The 18,717-nt window shown below is 42.4% G+C and overlaps 1 protein-coding gene across 2 annotated transcripts in view; it reads right to left on the bottom strand.

Annotated features, from left to right (window-relative positions):
* The window catches only part of DISP1 (dispatched RND transporter family member 1), a 181,106-nt gene that overhangs the window by 139,363 nt on the left and 23,026 nt on the right, over positions 1-18,717 (bottom strand). Inside the window, exon 1 of one of the 2 annotated variants that reach the window (XM_019516496.1) lies at positions 6,472-6,490. The exons of the other annotated variant lie outside the window; for it this stretch is intronic. Within the exon in view, the coding sequence (XP_019372041.1) occupies positions 6,472-6,476 (5 nt within the window). The 5' untranslated portion in view covers positions 6,477-6,490. Of the gene's footprint in view, positions 1-6,471; positions 6,491-18,717 lie in introns of those variants that run through there. 2 annotated transcript variants of the gene reach the window in all.

The following is an 18,717-nucleotide window of genomic DNA, read 5'->3' as shown; positions in this document are numbered from 1 at the left end:
ACTGCCCAGCCGGGGTGGGGCAAAGGACAAGCTGCGGGTGGCTCATCCGGGGAGTGCAGGGGGGTGGGAACGGCATGATGAGCATGTGCCCTCCATACCTGTGCACAGGGCAAGGGCAGGCTACCTATCACGGGCTCAGGACCAGGGATTGTGCTGGCTTCTTCCCAGCAGGGGGCTGGGCCAGGCTGTGCTCAGGATGGGCGGTGGCAGCACTGGGAGGGGGGGCTATGGGGTGGGCTATAGTCATCCTAAATTTCCCTGCAGCCCCCCTCCCAGCACCGCTGTCACTCACCCTGCCTCTGCTCGACCCCAGCCCAGCCCCCTTACTGGGAAGAAGCCAGCACAGCCTCTAGCCCCAAGCCTGTGGTGGATAGCCCAGCCTCGCCCCATGAACAAATCCGTGGGGCACATGCCCCCCATGGTTCCCCCAGAACCTGCAGTGGCAGGAGTTGCCCCCCTTCCCCATCCCTCACGTCCTCCAGATGAGATGCCTGCAGCTCTCTCCCACACCCCACTCCACCCCAGCTGGGCAATGCCTGCCACTGCCCCATCCCCATCCTCTCCCTCACCATGGGGGCCTCGATCTAGAGCCCCGCTTGCCCCTTCCTCCCCACCCCCACAAATTTACCAGCCAGACACTGCTCTCCAAGATGCTGGGCTGCATATCTGCTATCGGCCAATATGGCTGGTTAATAATCAGCCATTGGTATTGGCCAAAAAATTCTTTATCAGTGCACCCCTAAAAATTACATATTTCAAATTACATACATAAAAGTACATTTATTCTTACTTTATTGTCTTGTTTCTCACTACGTATCTGTTGATTACATCTGAACAAAAGAAGGCTGAAAAGGAATAGTCAAAGCCTGATAATCTTGATACACATTAACCTTCCATCCTACTAACTACCACTGACAGGATATTCTCCAATGGGAATGGATGTCTTCTGTGTCCAACATCAAATACAGACCATATCATCATCTGCATAATGTGGATTATAATCATAATCCAAATAACATGGATTATAACATCCAAGATTCATTCACTTGCAGCTCTACCAATGTCACATACGTCATCAGCTGCTTATAGTACTCCTCTGCTACCTACACTGGACAGATGAGGAGAGCTTTATATGAATAAGCACCCATCTGCAGAAGTGGCAGAACATTTTAACCTCCCCGGAGGCTCCATTACTGGCCTGAGGCCACTGACAAATGTTAAAGTTAAAGGCACAATGGGATCTGATGCAGGATGTGCATAACGTATGGCAGGAAGTGCAACCGTGGCATCCTGCATTAGATCCCGTTGTGCTATATTGCCAGTGCAGGGGTAGTCCAATATCAGATTCCACCTACAACAGCAAGTAGCAAGTTTAGTTTCCCAAGCTGGAAGCCCTGATCAATTGACGGTCACTTCCAGCCCCTGGAGCATACAGGATTCTTTAATTTAAAGGCTTCCCTGTGCTCCAGAGGCTGGGCACTGGCCACACATTTCATTAAAGGCATGCTATCATGCCACAAATTTATTACACACATTTTATGTAATAACTTTGTTTCTAATTCCTCATTTTATTGTGCCATTAATGGATTGAATGTGTGGCACGTCACTGCTTAAGACGTGATTAACCAGTCAATCGTGCCTTAAGTATAGTCTCAGGGGCATCAGGGTTGCTGTTCATAGACAACAAACCTTTAAAAATGGATTTGAACAGGAACTTGTGTCACAGAAACTCATCCAGAGAGTGGATTGTGTTAAGTATGGTTTAAACAGAGATTATGGATTTTTATCCTAGGTGCCCCCTTCTGAAATCCTCTGGGGGCAGCAAGGAATAGGAGATGCTCTGTTTACCGGGGCACCCGTTGGAGTAACTAGTAACTAGGAACAATGGCCACAAACTAACAAAGAGCAGATTTAGGTTAGACATCAGGAAGAACTTCTTTATGGTAAGGGTTGCCAAAATCTGGAATGGGCTTCCAAGGGAGGTGGTGCTCTCCCCTACCTTGGGGGTCTTTAAGAGGAGGCTAGACATGCACCTGGCTGGGTTCCTCTGACCCCAGTGCTCTTTCCTGCCTGGGGCAGGGGGTCAGACTCAATGATCTGCTAAGGTCCCTTCCGACCCAAACATCTATGAATACAATTACCTGAATTGCTTTTGAGAGTCCTTGTTCTTATGGATTCTTTGTTTCTTGAAGAAGCAGAAAAGAATCTTCTCTTTAGAGGTTGTCAAAAAGAGGAGTTCAAACCTCTGAGGCAGATCACAATTCATACAAAGTAAAGCAAATCAGCAAACTGAAATAAATGGCTACTCTTCTAATTTAAATTGTGTTTAAGTATCTTATGCTAGTCATTCTGAAATTTTGTTTTTGGGATCTTTAATGACATCACTTAATATCTGCTGAAAGTAGTAGTCTGTTGAGGTCAAATTTGTATTAGGAGAGAGAAGCAGTTTGATCTTCTATAGAAAAAGAAGTAGGCATCTGACAGAAATCTTTTTGCCCTGGGCTTCCAGAAACAGCATTTTTTCAGTTTATATATTTTACTTAAGGAATTTAAATAACTTTGTTTTCTCCAGCATTTATTAGTTGTCAGAAACCATTTTCATTGCCATGGAAGCAAGGCCATCTATGTATTAGACAGCAGAGATTAAACCATGACACATGCAATGAATAGGAATACAAGTGTGTTCCTGGTTTACATTATTCACTTCTCTGTTTCTCCTAAAATATCTCTGTTATACAAACTGTAGCATTTTTTATATTTATAGTTTGTAAAATATATACAGATGTTCCATTCCTCTAACTGAAAGAATGGACAGTATGGTGAATTCTACAATAGGGATGACCAAACTGTGGCCAAAAGCATCACAAGTAGCCTCTGTGTGACACTCAACAGGGCAGGAAGCAGAAATAGGAGCAGCAAAATCAGGCGAGGGCTAATTTTTGACAAGCCTGTCCCACTGCTGTAGAATATCAAAATATCTAATGGACCAATCCCAAGCAATGGCAACCATTTGCAAAAAGGTATAAAATCCACAGGATGACCATACTTGAAACAACATATCTGTTGGGATTTTTTTCCCTTAACTGCCAGAGGCTGACCTATGTCTTTAAAAGTATGAGGCTGCTAATAAGGGGTGATGAGTAGGGGGTACACACGCACCCCCTGAGCGTGGTGGTGCACCCCCTGAAAAAAGGTGCTGCCAACACGGTCAGCATCTGAGGGCGGTCCGTGATTCCCACTGGCTGCTGCCGCCACCGTGGCAGTGGCTGTGGGCAGTCGCCAGCAGCATCAGCGGGAGCTCCCCACTTACTGCTTCCACGCTCCCACCGCCACGCTCCCACTGCTGCCATGCCCTGCCAGCCACTGGGGGCATGTGCCGCTCATGCCGCTAATAACCTTTCTGTCCCATGTACCATAAAAACTGATGATATTAGGATGGTGATAATGATGAACTCTTCCTGTTCTGAAGTTTCCTTAGGTCTTTGAATCACATTATTGAGGCAATCAGTTCCACAGATTAATAGCTACGGAGTGCATTAAAAAACAAAGATATCTTTTGGCCATTTAAAGAGGGAAATTATTGGTTTGGAATCAAATGTACTTTAAAAAAAAAAAAAAAAAAAAAAAAATCAATTCCAAATCGAGAAAAAAATCCACTTGGCTTTGCCTCTCCTCCGCATTGTAAATTTTGCAACCATATAATCACCTTTTCCTAAGTTTCAAAAGTTTGCTTCTCCTACAGCAGTATGAAAGAGCCATATAGGCAGAGACTGATTATATCCTGAATTAAAGATTTACTATTGTTGAACACTACTAATACATGAGTGAAATCCGTACACAGGGACAGCAATGAAACTAGCTATACACAAAAGATTTCCCAACTGTACAAAGTAAACAAACTGAAGGGGGTGGGGAAGTTTCTCTAATATTTAGATATTATAATCTTTGGTATTACTTGGAAAACTGGCAAGCAAACATTTCAAACAGAACTGTAATTAACCTAATATTTTCTTCTTTTAAATTTATCTGGGTACTTTGTAAATAACTGACATTTCTGCAGACTTGCCATTGTACTACAATACATTAATATTTTGTTTGCCAAGACTAAAGAAAAACAGTTATTTTGTTGGGTTTTTTTAAGACTACAGAAGTAATAGCTCTGAAGTACATCCATAACATCCAATTTTGCTATAATCCATGCTAGTGGTATGATGGCATGATCATTTCAAGTTTTTAATCCTCAAGGCTAAATACAGACAATCAAAAAGTCCAAGGCTGAATTGATTCAATCTTTGCAGGTTAGTCTAAGCTGAATAGGTTGAACTGATAAGTGAACAGACATTCACTTTTGATTCTGGAAATGCAGCCACATGCCTGCAGTGGCCCAGGCCAGAAGCATGCTTGCCTGCAGCAGACAGCTTGGGCCAAGGCTAGCTTGCCCACCCTGTGAGGGGGGAGTTTGTGGGGGAAGTGCAAAGCATCCTGGGATGCTGGGGAACTGTGAGTTAACTTAAATCTGGAGGGGATCTAAGACAGAAGTTCAGTGAAATGATTTAGCCTAAATCAGTTAAGTCTGATATTACATCCATCCAGGTTCATCTTAAACTGGTTTCACCTATTTTGAAAGTGCTTTATGTGCACTGAACTTCTGTTGTGTTGCAGATTTGAACCAGTTTCCAATTACTTAACCAGTTCATGTGTAATTTCAGTTCCAGGTCCAAGAGGTGCAGGAACATGTGTTCAAATCATACATACTTCTTTATGCTCACCTATTCTGCCATGGTATAAATAAATCTGTTACTGGAAACTTGAGACTGCTAAAGTCCGTGAACCTGGGATACAAAAAAAAAATCTACCAAATTTCCTCAGCCTAAAATGTGATGAGATGCAGATAGCCTGTGTAACAAACTTCTAAAGAGTAGCGTAATTACATTTAACAGTAAAAAAAAGGTTAATAAAATGATAAAGGTTGCATGCAACCCTAAAACTCAAAAGTTAGGAAATACTAGAATTAAAGTTTCCTATGCAATTATCACGGGGTCAGTCCAAGGGTCTGATTCAGCATGGGGTTTGTTGCCAGTCTTGCCAGCCCTATCAGAGAAGAACTATGATCTAAGGTAAAGCAGAAACAGGAACAGCATTCCACAATGGGGAAAGACAGGAGATAAGAAAACCTCCCTCTTTCCCAAGGATATAAATCCCAGCTAATTGACAACTTCCAAGTCCACAAGAGCTTTGGTTCAGTCCAATTCCAAAAGTTTCAGTGGAACAAAAGAAATTTAATTAAAACAAATCAGAGGTCATGTCTTAGACTATTAAAAACAGCCATCTATAAATATTGGGCATAGGCTGGAAGAAAATTTGGAGAACTCAGCAAATTCAAGAAGACCTGCTGCCAATCTGCATGCTACCCTCCTCCCACCTCTTGAGTCTCCCCACCCGGTATAGGTGAGAATTTATATTGTGCTGTTATGGGTAGCCAGATAGGCTTTGGGACAAATATTTCATGTTTTAAGGTGCAAGCAAATAAAAGGCTGGGCTGTAGACCTGTTTCTGCCTCTTTTATAAAAGTAGCCTACCCACAAGGTTACCTGTAATCAGGGTAACTGGTTGCTCCATGAGTGTGATTCCTCTAAGATTTTTTTATGATTCTATGATCCAGCATGCTGGTTCAGTCCCATGCTCCCACTGACCTTGTGCATCACATCTGGCCACACACTGGCCCGATCCTGCACACGGCCTGATCCTGCACACTGGATGCAACTATGTAGTAACCGTCTATGCTGGTCCCACAACACACTGGTATGATTTACTGCAATGGGCCACATCATCTGGCCCACAGGGCTCCTCACAGGTCTGGAAATTTGGCAGCAGGGGAGCTGCAATTAACACTGCCAGTGCATCCCCATTCCCCAGAGCTGAGTGATGTGGCTTCATGAACTAAATCTGTCTTGTGGGCTAGTGGTTGAGCACCACTGCCGTAGAGCACCGGTTCTTAACCAAGGTGTATCGGGGTACCACAAGACCCTTTGAAGTGTGCCATGGTGCAAGGAGGTAAGCACTCACTTCTCCCCTCCACCTGGCATCTTGTGCCTCCCCCAGAGTCCTGCAGACAAGCAGCACCTGCAGCTGCTCCTCTAGGGACTCCCCCTTCCTGCTGCCACCTCCAGCAGCTCCAGCACTCTGAGCAGCATACCATGCTTCAGGCGGGCAGGTGAGTGGGCAGAGGAAATGGAGTCACTCTTTGGCTTAGCTAGTCCCCCTAATCCTTGCATGCTCCTAAAGCCAGTGGAAGGGGCTGCAAAGGCAGGTGGCTCTAGTCACCAGCATGCAAGTCCCCAGAAAAGCAGCCACTGCAATCACACCCACTCAGGTACAGACTGGGGGATGGGGAAGGGGCAGATGGAGGAAAGAGAAGGGCATAAAGTAAGTTCCAGAGTTAAGCATATGTTAAAAATATCCTGTTCTTACAGCATTGACTTAAGACAGAGGTAGCTTCTCAGGAGCCAAAGTTCAGGATTCAGAGGATTTTTAAAAAGTTGTTTCCCAAAATTTGAACTGTACGTAGAAATGAAGAGGGTGCTTGTCAAGCCCAGGCAGGGCTGGTGCTAAAGTGCTCCCAGTAGCTGGATGTTGCTGCATAAGCAGACTGAGTTACATTCTGCATTAGATATAGTTACTTGCAATGCTATAACCAAACCAGCAAAAATTATGTCAAGAAAACTAGAAGTAGCTAATAGCGACAACCTCTAATACTGTCTTAAGAACAAGGAAACATCAAGTTATGAGGAACTTCATATGCATAAGAATGAGAGACCCTGTGTAAAATCCTGGCCCTCAGTCAGCAAGAGCTTTTCAGTAGAAAAGGGACTTCCTTCTTCCTTCAAACATATCATTGTATAGGCACAAGTTTAATTACAATCTTAGCCACATTAGCAAATTCTTAGTAACAATGTGTGCACAGTTTAAGTGACATATGATTGGTTTTTAGAGCAGAGATTATCAACTGCAGCAGTGAGAGAGCCTTTTTAATGTGTCATAAGTTGCAAGGAGGTAAGCACTGTAAATAAATTCGTTTTTGAAATGGGGTACCGCTAATTCAGAAGAGTTATGAAGGGGCATCTGGAGCATGGTTAAGAGCCTCGAAAAGGTTAAGTACCACTGACCTAGGACAATGGACTTTAATGCTAACCCCATGCCAAGAAACATAAGACAGCTTGTACTTTCCAGAGGTGCCACTCACAGAGTTGGGGACAGGTGTTTGACCAATGCAGATATCACTCATATTTCTGAGCTTTTTCTCCTGCAACTGTGAAAGGCTAAAAAATAAAAGCCTTAAGTGACAGCAAAGCCTAAAATAATCATAAGACTGGGAACTTTGGCTGTAGACACACCCCAGTAATTATTATGCCTTAATCTGTTCCTGCCCGACTAATATTTTATTTTTGATGGCTCCTCTACTATGACCAAAACTGAACTGTATTTTTCCTCCTAGCCCTTTTCCAAAACAATCCTCTCTCTTATTCTCGGTTACTGCTGAAGACATCAACAACATCCACTCAGCTACTCAGGCTCCTAACATGGGAATATTTTTTACTCCTTTCGTTCCCCACAAACATCAAGGCAGTTTCCAAAGTTGGTATCTGTTCCTATAATATTTTAAATCTCCAGTATTTTTCTTACCAGCCACACAACCAATAATCACTGTGCAAGGAGAGTAAAGCAAGAAGTTAATGTTCTAAAGAACAAAACATGGAACTAACAAGCTTTATGCCTTTCATCAACCTGATCACTTTGCTTTTATGTACATTCCTTTCCTCCCTCAATCTTTCATCTCCTTTCCCTATTTAGAATGTGGGTGGGATTTTCCAAAACACCCGAGTCACTGAAATGCATAAATCCCATTGATTTTCAATGGGACTTGTACTCTTCAATTTCCCAGCTGCCTTAGAAAACCCCACCCTACCTGCTGTGCAGGACAGAGAATGTGCATTTCCAAAACCACGCACTATGTTTTGAGGACTGTCATATTATAAGGTAAACAGTGAATGATCTAATCACTTCATTAAAAAGCTCCAACGTTTCCTACCTATGAGAAAAATATAAATAATTAAAATTCAGTTTTAACTACTAGGTCAGAAAGAACAACTTAACTCCTCACCCCCTACACCTTATGAAAAAAGGAAGGAATCTGCTTTAAAAAAAATCTTCAGAAAGTTATTGCCAGAAAAGGGCTCACATTCATAAAGCAACACTACAAAATATATAGCATGTAGTGACTGGGTAGAAAGTGCAAGTGTTGATGTATGTTGCACAGGCCTTAGTGTTTCTGCACTTCTAAAATCCATTTCTAAAACAATGAAGAGCTACTGTCAAGATGTCCCTTAAAATGACAATTATTAAAGTGTTTCCTCTTAAGTTGTTGGCATAAATGTATGACTTCTCATGCTTAGGTTTTCACATTTATAAAAACATGGTTATGATATTTACCTACTGAGATGTGGAGACCTAATTAAACATTTGTCACTCTCTACAAAGTGAGAACTTTGAGGCCAGTGTGTGGGGGAAAAAGGAAAACCAGATTTTGGGCTGAAAAATAACAGCTGCTTTAGAGGGAGAATATATGAAGAGGCCATGTCTAGAGTGATCTAGCCCATCATACTCTCCCTGGCATCAACTATCATTGGCCTGAGGGATGTTAAAGCAGTAGCTTTCAACTTGTGGTCCACAGACTATGTCTAACAGGTCCATAAAAGATGACTATGATCCTTCAAAAGTATGTGAATACCTACATTTACAATTGAAAAGAGTGCGAGCCTCCATTCAAAATATTTTATGGGTCCACAAATGAAAAAAGGTTGAAAACCACTTGGTTACAGGATACATCCCTAATTGTTCTGCTTAATAGCAGATGGACCTGCCCTCTGTGAATCTGCTTGATCCCTTTTTGATTTTGGCTATACGATCTGATGCTACAGCCTCTTGTGGCAAAGACGTCCATGAGTTAACTATGCGCTACATTAAAAAAATATTTCCTTGTGTTTGTTTAAAAACCTGTTTCCTGTTAATTTCAGTGGGTAAGCCCTAGTTTTTGCATTCTGGGACTTGGTAAACAGCAGTTCTCTTCGTTTTATCCACACCCTTCATGATTTCATAGGCATCAACCATATCGTCCCCTCAGCCCTCTCCTTTCCAAAAAAATGATGAGTCGTAGTCTTTCCAGTCTTTCCTGGTAAAGCAGCTGCTCTATACCCTAATCATCTCTGGTGCTCTTTTCTTTAATTTTTCTAATTCTACTACATCCTTTTTGAGAAAGGGAAACCAGAATTACATACAGTATTCAAGATGGATATATATAGTGGCATGATGATGTTTTCAGGTTTCTTTTCAATTCCTTACTTAATGATGTCCAACAATTTATTGGGTTTTTTTAGTCACCACTGTGCACTGAGCCAATATTTTTAGAAAACTACCTATAATAAATCCAAGTTCTCTTTCCTGAGACATAAGATAGATCTCATTCAGAGTCCAGCATTGCACATCTATAGCTCAGGTTAATTTTCCCTGGGTATATTACCCTGTACCTGTCAACAAAAAAGAGTTCCCCCCACTTTCTTGCCCACTCAGCTTTGTGAGATCTTTTTGCAGCTCTTCACTATTGACTTGAACTTTGACTACCTGGAATAATTTAGTATTTGATTTGTCTACGAACTTTGAGATTTTACTGTACACTCCCTCTCCTAAGCCATTTATAAAAATGTTGAACAAAACTGGGCCTAGCAGAGATCCCCAGGGATCCCACTGCTGACCCTCCTCCATCCTACTCCTTGCTTCCTATACTTTAACCAACTTTTTGATTCACCAAAGAACCTTCCCTCCAATCCTGTAGCAACTGAGGTTTTTTAAGAGCCTTTGACAAGTGGCCTTTACAAAAGTTTTTTGAAAATCCAAATATACAATACCAACTAGATTCCCCTTATCCACATTCTTGTTAACATCTTCAAAGAAATTCAGGATTTCCCCGTCACAAAAAATAAGCTGATTCTTCTCTAGCATATCACAATTGCCCTTATTTAAGTATCTGTGCTAAATGCACCCTGAACACCACAGCAGTTCTGAAAACTTCAAGGCTTGAAAAGTAATATTTGCAATATCTTTGTATAACTTCTGGAATCTCACATCCAGCTGTCACAGATTTCCTAAGACAGCATGTGGCAGTACAATCTCCACAGGGATCATAACATGAATGTAAACTGGTTTTAATAACCAAATGCCAACAAAGAGGCACTCAAATGTAGTCAAAAGATATCCATCTTTGTGGAGACAAATTAAAACAAATACAGGTTTGGTCTGCCAAGCTGTTTGCAGGCTACAATGCAAACACACAAAAGACTATTAAAAAGAACTGCCAAACAGTATCCAAGAGTTGCCTCAATCTTTTCACAGCAATTCTGACAAAAGTGTGCCTTTATTCAGACTGGATTCATTTCATTTTGGCAAAACTAGATTGTCCAAAATGGCCGAAACTGGTTTGAGATAAACCTGGTTGAACGTAGCATTAGACTTAATTGATCTGGCTCAAACCAGTTTGTCCCAGACCCCTTCCTAGTTTAACTTAAACCAGAGTCCCCCAGCATCCTGGCATGCTCTCTGGGCTGGACTCTCTGCTCCAGCTCAGCACGGCTGGCCCTGCCCCTCTGCTCCTCAGCTGGAGCAGAAGTCTGGCCAGAGGGGGGTTTAATTCCTCCCTCTCTGTCCCACTGGCAGGGACCTGAGCCGGGTCTGCCAGGCACTCCCCCTTCGCTGCTGCAGCAGCAGGGCACCATGGCCCCTGAGGCACAGCGGGGCAGGGAGGAGGGTTAGTCTCCCCTCTACCCTCCCTGGCAGCCAGGTCTTCCTGCCATCGCTGCTGCGCTCACTCCTTGGGGTGGAATAAGCCCCCTGCTGTCTCCTCCGCGGGACTCCAGAGGGAGAGGGAGTACTCCTGCCCCCCACCAAGGGGCCCAGCTGGTGTCTAGCCCTGCCCCCACCCTACCACTGGAGTGTTGACGGGGGAGCAACCGTGACAGGGGCAGGAGCCCCCCCCATCATGGATTCCCCAAGCGTGATCCTCATCTTGGTGGGGGGCTGCGCTGCAGGGTGGGCAGAGCTGCTGTGTAGGACGGTGCTGCTGCAGGGGGGCTTGCAGGGCTCTGGCTCCCTCTGGACCCCAGTGCTGCTGTGCACAGCCCGCTGCAGCTCTGCCTACCCCACAGTGCGGCCTCCCTCCAGGAAGGGGCGCGCGCTCTGTGACATTATGAAAGGGGCTGCTGTCCCCACCAAGGGCCCTGCCCCCTCCCACTGCAGTGGCAGGGTGGGGCACAGCTAGACACCATCCGGCATGGTCCTTGGGGGTGGGGGGGGTTACTCCCCCTCCCTCCGGCATCCAGTGGAGGGGACAGTAGGGGGCTTATTCCACTGCAGGGAGCAAGCGTGGCAGCCCCACTGCTGCATCAGCAAGTGGGGAGTACCCAGAAGACCCGGGCTCAGGTCCCTGTTGATGGGACAGAGGGAGGAATTAAACCCCTCTCTGGCCAGTTCAGCCCAGATTGGGCACAACTCCCGCACCCCTCCATAGCTTCCCTGCAGCCGAGGACGCACTCTAGCATTCCCTGGCGCCTGGCCTGAGCAACTGCAGGCATGTGCCCACACTGCCTCAGTCCAGAGAGAATGTTTGTCCTGTTACAAATCAGTTCAACCTAGGCAGGTTAGATTAACTTGGCTTTCTGAATGTCTGTCCCTAGCCAGAATGTCCGTTCTGTTACAGGTTTAAACCAGTTTATGATCACTTAAACCAGTGTATGTGTAATATCTGTCCCTAGCCTAGGTGATCAGAGAAATGCATCTAGAATGAACTGTACATTGTATTTACTCTCTAATGTTAGCCTCAGGTGCTTTACAATGCCAGACATGTTTGAGTTTGCAAAGAACATCACAATATGAACTATGCACCCCACAGAATTGGGGGTTGGGAAAGCTGCATGTCTATTATGATGGCAAGACCTCTAAGGCTAAAACTGCATGTTAGAAAATTGTCACGTATTCAAAATTCCGTCACTAAAGAATTTCCTTAATTCACAGAATTTTTTTTACATGAAATTAAATACTGTATACAAAGTGCATGGCTTCATGTTAATAAATGAAGTTTCAGCAACACTGTGGAGGATCTAAATGTTACAAAATTGAGATCTTCTGTTAGATTTTGGAAATGTCTGTTGCAGAGTTTGCCATTTCCAACACTATACCTTACCAAATATAGGTATTCTCTTATTTTGTTCAAAGTGTTTCCATTTTATTTCCAGATGCAAGGTTTCTTTTAGATCAAACCATAAGCAATGCTCACCCTAACAGAGTAAGTCAAAGAGCAAATTAATGTAACGACTGAATTTTATTAGTGTACGTTAAGAGCCATGAACCAAAAAGATGACAAAGCCCGTAGGGAAATACAGAGTGCCCAAGCGAGGGACTAACGTAAGAGGGATGGGGGTGGGAAGGGGGACGCAACTAGGTTACAGAAAATACAATGCTAGCCAACTAAGCCCGGGGGTGGGGGGACACAAAAGAACTATTAGGGCTTATCTAGGTATTAATAAGGTCTCATACAAGACTTCTAATGGGACTACTTTCACAAGACTCCTTTTGCAATCTCATTTTTAAGCAGAGCAAATACCAGACTAATCAGCAGCAGCAGAACAGCAACTACTTCACTACAGTGGCACCACCTTTGAATTGTCTACCCTCCATCAATCCTTAACTATTTTAATCATTTTACCTGCCAAGTTGGATGGGACCTCAGGAGGTCATCTAATCCAATACCTTGCTCAAAGGAGAACTACCCCAACTATATCATCCCAGGCAAGCCTTTGTCTACCCAGGCCTTAAAAACCATAAATATCTCCAAGAATGGAGATTCTACAACCTCTCTAGGTAACCTATTCCAATGTTTTACCAACCTCATGAGAAAGATTTTCCTAATATCTAATCTAAAATGCCTCTTGCTGCAACTTGAGACCATTGCTCCGTGTTCTGTCATCTGTCAGCACTGAGAACAGTCTAGTTCCATCGTCTGTGGAACAACCCTTCAGGTGTTATTAAATCCCCTCTGTCTTCTCTTCTCCAGACTAAATAAGCCCAGTTCCTCAGGCTCTCCTCATAAGTCATGCGCCCCAGCCCTCTAACCATTCCGCCTGCCCTCCGCTAGACTCTCTCCAATTTGTCCAAATCCCTACTGGGGAACCCCAAACTAGACACAGTACTCCAGATTTGGCCTCATCAGTGCTGAATAAAGGGGAATAATCACTTCCCTCAATCTACTGGCAACTCTCCTACTAATGCAGCCCAATTTGCTGTTAACCTTCTTCGCAAGAAGGGCACACTGGCTCATATTCAAGTTATTGTCCACTGTAACCTCCAAGTCCTTTTCTGCAGATCTGCTGCTTAGCCAACCAGTCCCCAGCCTGTACCGGTGCACAGGATTGTTCCATCCTAAGTGCAGGACTTTGCACTTGTTCTTATTGAATCTCATGAGATTTCTTTTGGTCCAATCCTCCAATTTGTTGAGGTCTCTCTGAATCCTACCTCTACCCTCCAGCCTATCGACTACTTCACTCAGCTCGATGTCATCTGCAAACTTGGTGAGGATGCACTCCATCTCATCTTACAGACCACTGATGAGATCATTCTTCATTTTCTGTTCCCTACATCTCCACGTTCAACATCTGTATTACAACTAACTCCTCTTTTTCCTTCTCTCTTCATACCAAGGCTCTTGCCAAGTTCTGTCACTTCGGAATCCTTTCCACTGTTCCTCTCTTCTCGTGTGGCAAAACAGTTTGTAGCGTAGTGTGTAAAAAGGAGAGAGAAATTTGAATACAAAAAGCAGAAGGTAAGGAAAGAAACAGTCATCCTTTCCCAGGAGGGGCTGGAGGTCATTAACGATGCACATCCACTTTGGTCAGCCTATATGATGCAAATCTACCCTGCCTTCTTTTTGACTTCAGACATGGCTAGCTACGTCTCTACTGAATTCACTGCCACTAGAGATTGAAGACCAAAATTTAATGTATTTTTAAATGGCATTTACTCAGAACATTTGAGTATTTTTGTTATATGAGTTATATCTTAGACTGCAAGGGTGATAAAAACTCATGTTGAGAGGTTAACTCAGTCTCTTAACTGCTAAGGATTAGGACGAGACCTTCATAAGGAGCAAATCCCCAGAGCTACTTGTGGTAAGGATTCTTGCACTTTCCTTTGAAACATTTTGTGATGGACTTCTGGCAGACAGGGTAATGAACTAGCTGAACTCCTTATGCTCCATTAGTTCTTGCAACTTCATTACATGCTTTATTGCCTTCTACTATTTTTGGCTTTGCATTTCCTCCATCATTGTGTTGCACTCCTCCTATGCATTGGGCCAACAATTAGAAGAAAAAAACCCCACAAAAAACTTTCCAACACTGTAAGCCATACAACAGAAATGAGAAAGTGATTGCTATAGTTCCAAATAGTAGCTAAGGTACTAAAAGAGCTATAAAAATCAGTTTGCAAGAAACCAGCCATAACAGAATCAACCATTTTGCTAAAGGTGCAGGTAGAGGGAAAAGAACAAGACAAAACTGACCCTCAAACTCCAGAGACTAAAGAAGAGATTTCGAAATGTTCTATGTTCCTAGGAGTTCTTAATCCAATCATGGCTTGGGACCAGAGAGATACTTTCAGCCATATGACAAAAAACACTACACAGTTTCCCCATTTTCCTATCCACAATTGTGCAACTCCCTTGAAAAAGGAAGTTGCACAAATTGTATACACATTTTAAAGAAATTGAAATAAAGAGACAAGGGAAGAAAGGATGCCCACATGTCGCAGCTGACCAGACACCTGACTATGTTGTTACGCCTGTGGCAAATAGTAGGTAGGATAAGTGGTGCACAGCCAGTCCTCAGTCTGCATACCTTGCGGGGCCAGCACATAGATCGGTCCCCCACCACCCCAGCCCCACATATCCAATCTAGTGCGCAGCATCATGCCATCTGGCACACTGAACTCCCCATGGGTCCAGAAATTTGGTAGCAGGCAACAGGAAATTAATGCCACCGAGGCTCCCCCACTGCTAAATTTGTGGATCCACGGGGAGCCCAGCAGACCAGACGACACAGCTCAGCTGGCTGGATTTGGCCTGTGGACTGGGGATTGAACACCCCTGCTTTAGAGGATCATTATAAAAAGCAGATAGAATGATTCATCTTCTAGCATATCCTCTCAGTATCCACAAGCAGGTTACATCTCTAACTATTGTGTTTAATAGCCCCTGTCTTCCATGGGTTAACAAGTACTATGCACGAGGAAATTGTCTACAGTTCTCAGTTCAGAAGTCTAACCAAAATTTGACTTCTGAAATCTGTTTTTATGAATGTTTGTTACTGGTGAGTATCTCAGTATCAATGCATGTAGATCTTGCGTCAGTGTTCACTATCATTTTATTATTTCCCAACTGAAACCCAGTTAACTAAGTTTTGAACAAAGCACTCATCAGCATTTGAGAATGAGTTTGAAACTTCATCTCTTTTAAGAAGAGTTTTAGAGGTTTACAGAGAAAACAGATATTGTTTGTATTATGCTCCGGTTATAGAATATTTTTACCACAAAATGGCTTTGAAAAAATCTCTAGTTTCTCCTGGGTACAGTCAGCTGCTGAGTCATATTTCTTTTAACAGATTTATTTGATTTTTTTTCAAAATTAGTGTATGTTTTCTAACCAGAATATGTGAAACACTGAAATAAAATGTAGGGGGTTTTCTTTAATAAGCAAGGTCATCAAATCATATCTTTCACCATCTTAATTTGGTAAGCCTAAAAAATAACCCTCTTTTACCAGAAGTAAAACAAACTGGGAATTGGTATTGCAGTGTGACTACATCAGTGTCTCCTTAGCAGATCATTTCATTTTATCAGTGCAATTTCTACTATAATCATTTTCTCTGTTCCCCCCTTCCCAAATCTCTTCATAACTCTGCATAAATGTAATCTTTTGCACTTCAAAAATTGAACATCTTGTATAGAAACAGCTTTGAAAAAGTGAGCATACTGCCAACATGCAACTGATACTACAGCTTAAATACCTTTCCCAGAAAAGTTGTACATTAACTTCAAAATATTCTGGGATCACTCATTAACTTGTTTTTGTTTCAGTTACAGCACTAATGAAAACCAAATGTCAGAATTTATTTTAGCTGGTCTAATGCACTAGGGATTTCACTTAAAAGAGAAAGGTCTGAATCAACCCCCTCTTATTCAACTGAGTATATTAGTCAGTACTGCACTATGCAGAGAAATAGCTAATACTTAGAGAAGTAAGATTTAATTATCTACTGAGCATTTCATTCAGAGATTAAGGTTAAGAAGTCTGACTAATTGGCTGAATTCAACTTTTCTTTTGCGAAGTCCTTCCACTTACAATGCATAGAAACTTCCACTTTCACCTGCAAATGTAGAAAAATCCCATTGGCAATTTGATTCAGGACTACAAACCCCTGCTTTACGGGAGTCTGAGCCATTACAGGACAGCTGTTTTAATCAAAGCAAGTGAGAAACATCAACTTTTTTAAAAAAAAGACTTTAAGCATACCTTAGCTACCGCATTTATTTAGCTACTGCATTTACTCGAATCCAAGATTTTTCCCCATTGTTCAACACCGGGAGGGAGCCTCTTGCCATGGATTCGAGTACAAGTTGTGGAGGCAGACAACTGCTGCAGCCCAGGTCAGGGGCAGAGTTAGACCCACGGCAGCAGCCTGCACCCGCTCCATCTGTTCTCTGCAGCCTCTGCCTCGTCCCGCCATATTTACTGTCAAGTGCAGCTCCAGCTCTGGGTTCCCTCGCAGGGCACAGAGCACATGGCACCTCTGTACCCTACCTGGCCAGTCAGCAGTAGTGCAGCTCCAACCCCAGGATATTGCTGTGTGGTTGGGCAGGGGTCCCACTTCCACATGCTCTGTGACCTGGGAGGGAATGGAGCCAGAGCAAGCAGTGGATGGGGAAGGGGCAATTACTGTAAGGAGCAGTGAGAGGCAGGTGCCAACGGCTGGGTGGACAGGCAAGGGGGAACACCTGCCCCCCGGCTGCTGCTGCTTTCCCTGCTGCACCCCTGGGAGGGACAAATTTAAGACAACCCTCCAATAATTAGATATTACATCTGGAAAATGCTAAGAAATTTATCGTTTTTCTCAAATTATTGGAGGGTCATCTTAAGTTCAAAGTTGTCTTGGTTCCAAGAAATAAGGTATTTATTTGTGCAATAAAGACGCTGACAAATTTGAGGGAGCCAACACAATAAAAATAGTACCTCTAAATAATAAAAGACTGGTCTTTTTATATAACTGAAATAGTATTAGTAATAAAATAGCAATGGTAGCAATGACATTGCTGTTCTTATTGAAATGACTATGTTAAAAACTGTATTTTAAATTATTCTCTTGAGGAGTCAGATATGGAAAATGAAGAAATGGATACAATGGGCCTTAGAAGAGTGATTTTTGTATACTGGATTATGTATGATAAAAGGGAAGGATAAAACAGTTTTAAGTATAGGATTCTGGACTAAACCAGAATTTCTTCAAGGCATTTTTGGACAAGTTCCCATTAAGTGTTTGAAGTCAAAGGAAAAAGAAGTCTTACAGTTAAGACATAGGACTGACTTCAGGGGATGTAGTCTTTTCTTGGCTTTTCTATCAACTTCCTGCATGTCTCTGACTAGTTATTTAACCTCTACAACTGTTTCGTGTGTGTGAAATAAAGGATACTTCTTCCCTATTTCACAAGGGGTTATGAAGTTTAATTAATAACTGGTAACAGAGTCCTTTAGGAAGATTAGCCAATTTAATCAATGTCACCCTTGTGTTTCTGAGTGCAGGTATTTCTCCTCTCAGGCTATGTCAGAATTCCTCATCTTAGTCCAAACAGCTTCCAACCATCTAATTCCATCTTTGCCTTTAAATTAAATGGAGCTAAGTTATTTGCTTGAAAGCCTTTTTTCCCCTCAAAATAGGGTTGTTTAATTTTCTAATTATTACTGTTATTGCAAATGTGTGGCTTATTAAGCAATGCTATGAGCTAAAAACACGAGGTTAACTTGTAGCACACTTTTCATATTTTAAAGTGCCTCAATTTAGATTAAGAGATATTTTATACAGTCATAAAACTAAATTCAACAATCTTTAGAAAGAGATAAATTTCCATGTCAAATGATTTTACACTAAGCCATAATCATAGTACTTGTTTTTCTTTAATACCAGAATGAGCTGTTCTATAAAACTTGAAAAAAGTACTAAAGACAAAGATTTAAGCATAATGTAGTAGTTTAAAAAGGTAAATATTTTAATTAAACTTAAAAAAACCTGTTAATAATATGGACATTAGAAAAAAATAAGAGTACTTTTCCTCATAACTGTATTGGAGGTCAACCTAAAAGCTACAGTCAAACAGCAGTGAGTATTTTGGGTGGGAGATGTAAAGCAGGACTGAATTTTTTTTTTTTTTTTTTTTTGACAAAACAGCTTTTCAGCCAAAATCATCACATCCTGTTAAGAATTTAATCTCTATTTGTACAATTAAGTTTGAAATGGTTTAGGATTTCTATGCAAGCTACAGTCACAATTGATTATGGATTGTAAAACA

Source organism: Gavialis gangeticus, unplaced genomic scaffold, assembly GCF_001723915.1.
Source record: "Gavialis gangeticus isolate Ggan-Ray unplaced genomic scaffold, GavGan_comp1, whole genome shotgun sequence".
In the NCBI taxonomy this organism is placed as follows: Eukaryota; Metazoa; Chordata; order Crocodylia; family Gavialidae; genus Gavialis; species Gavialis gangeticus.
This window is presented reverse-complemented; position numbering and strand designations above follow the sequence as displayed.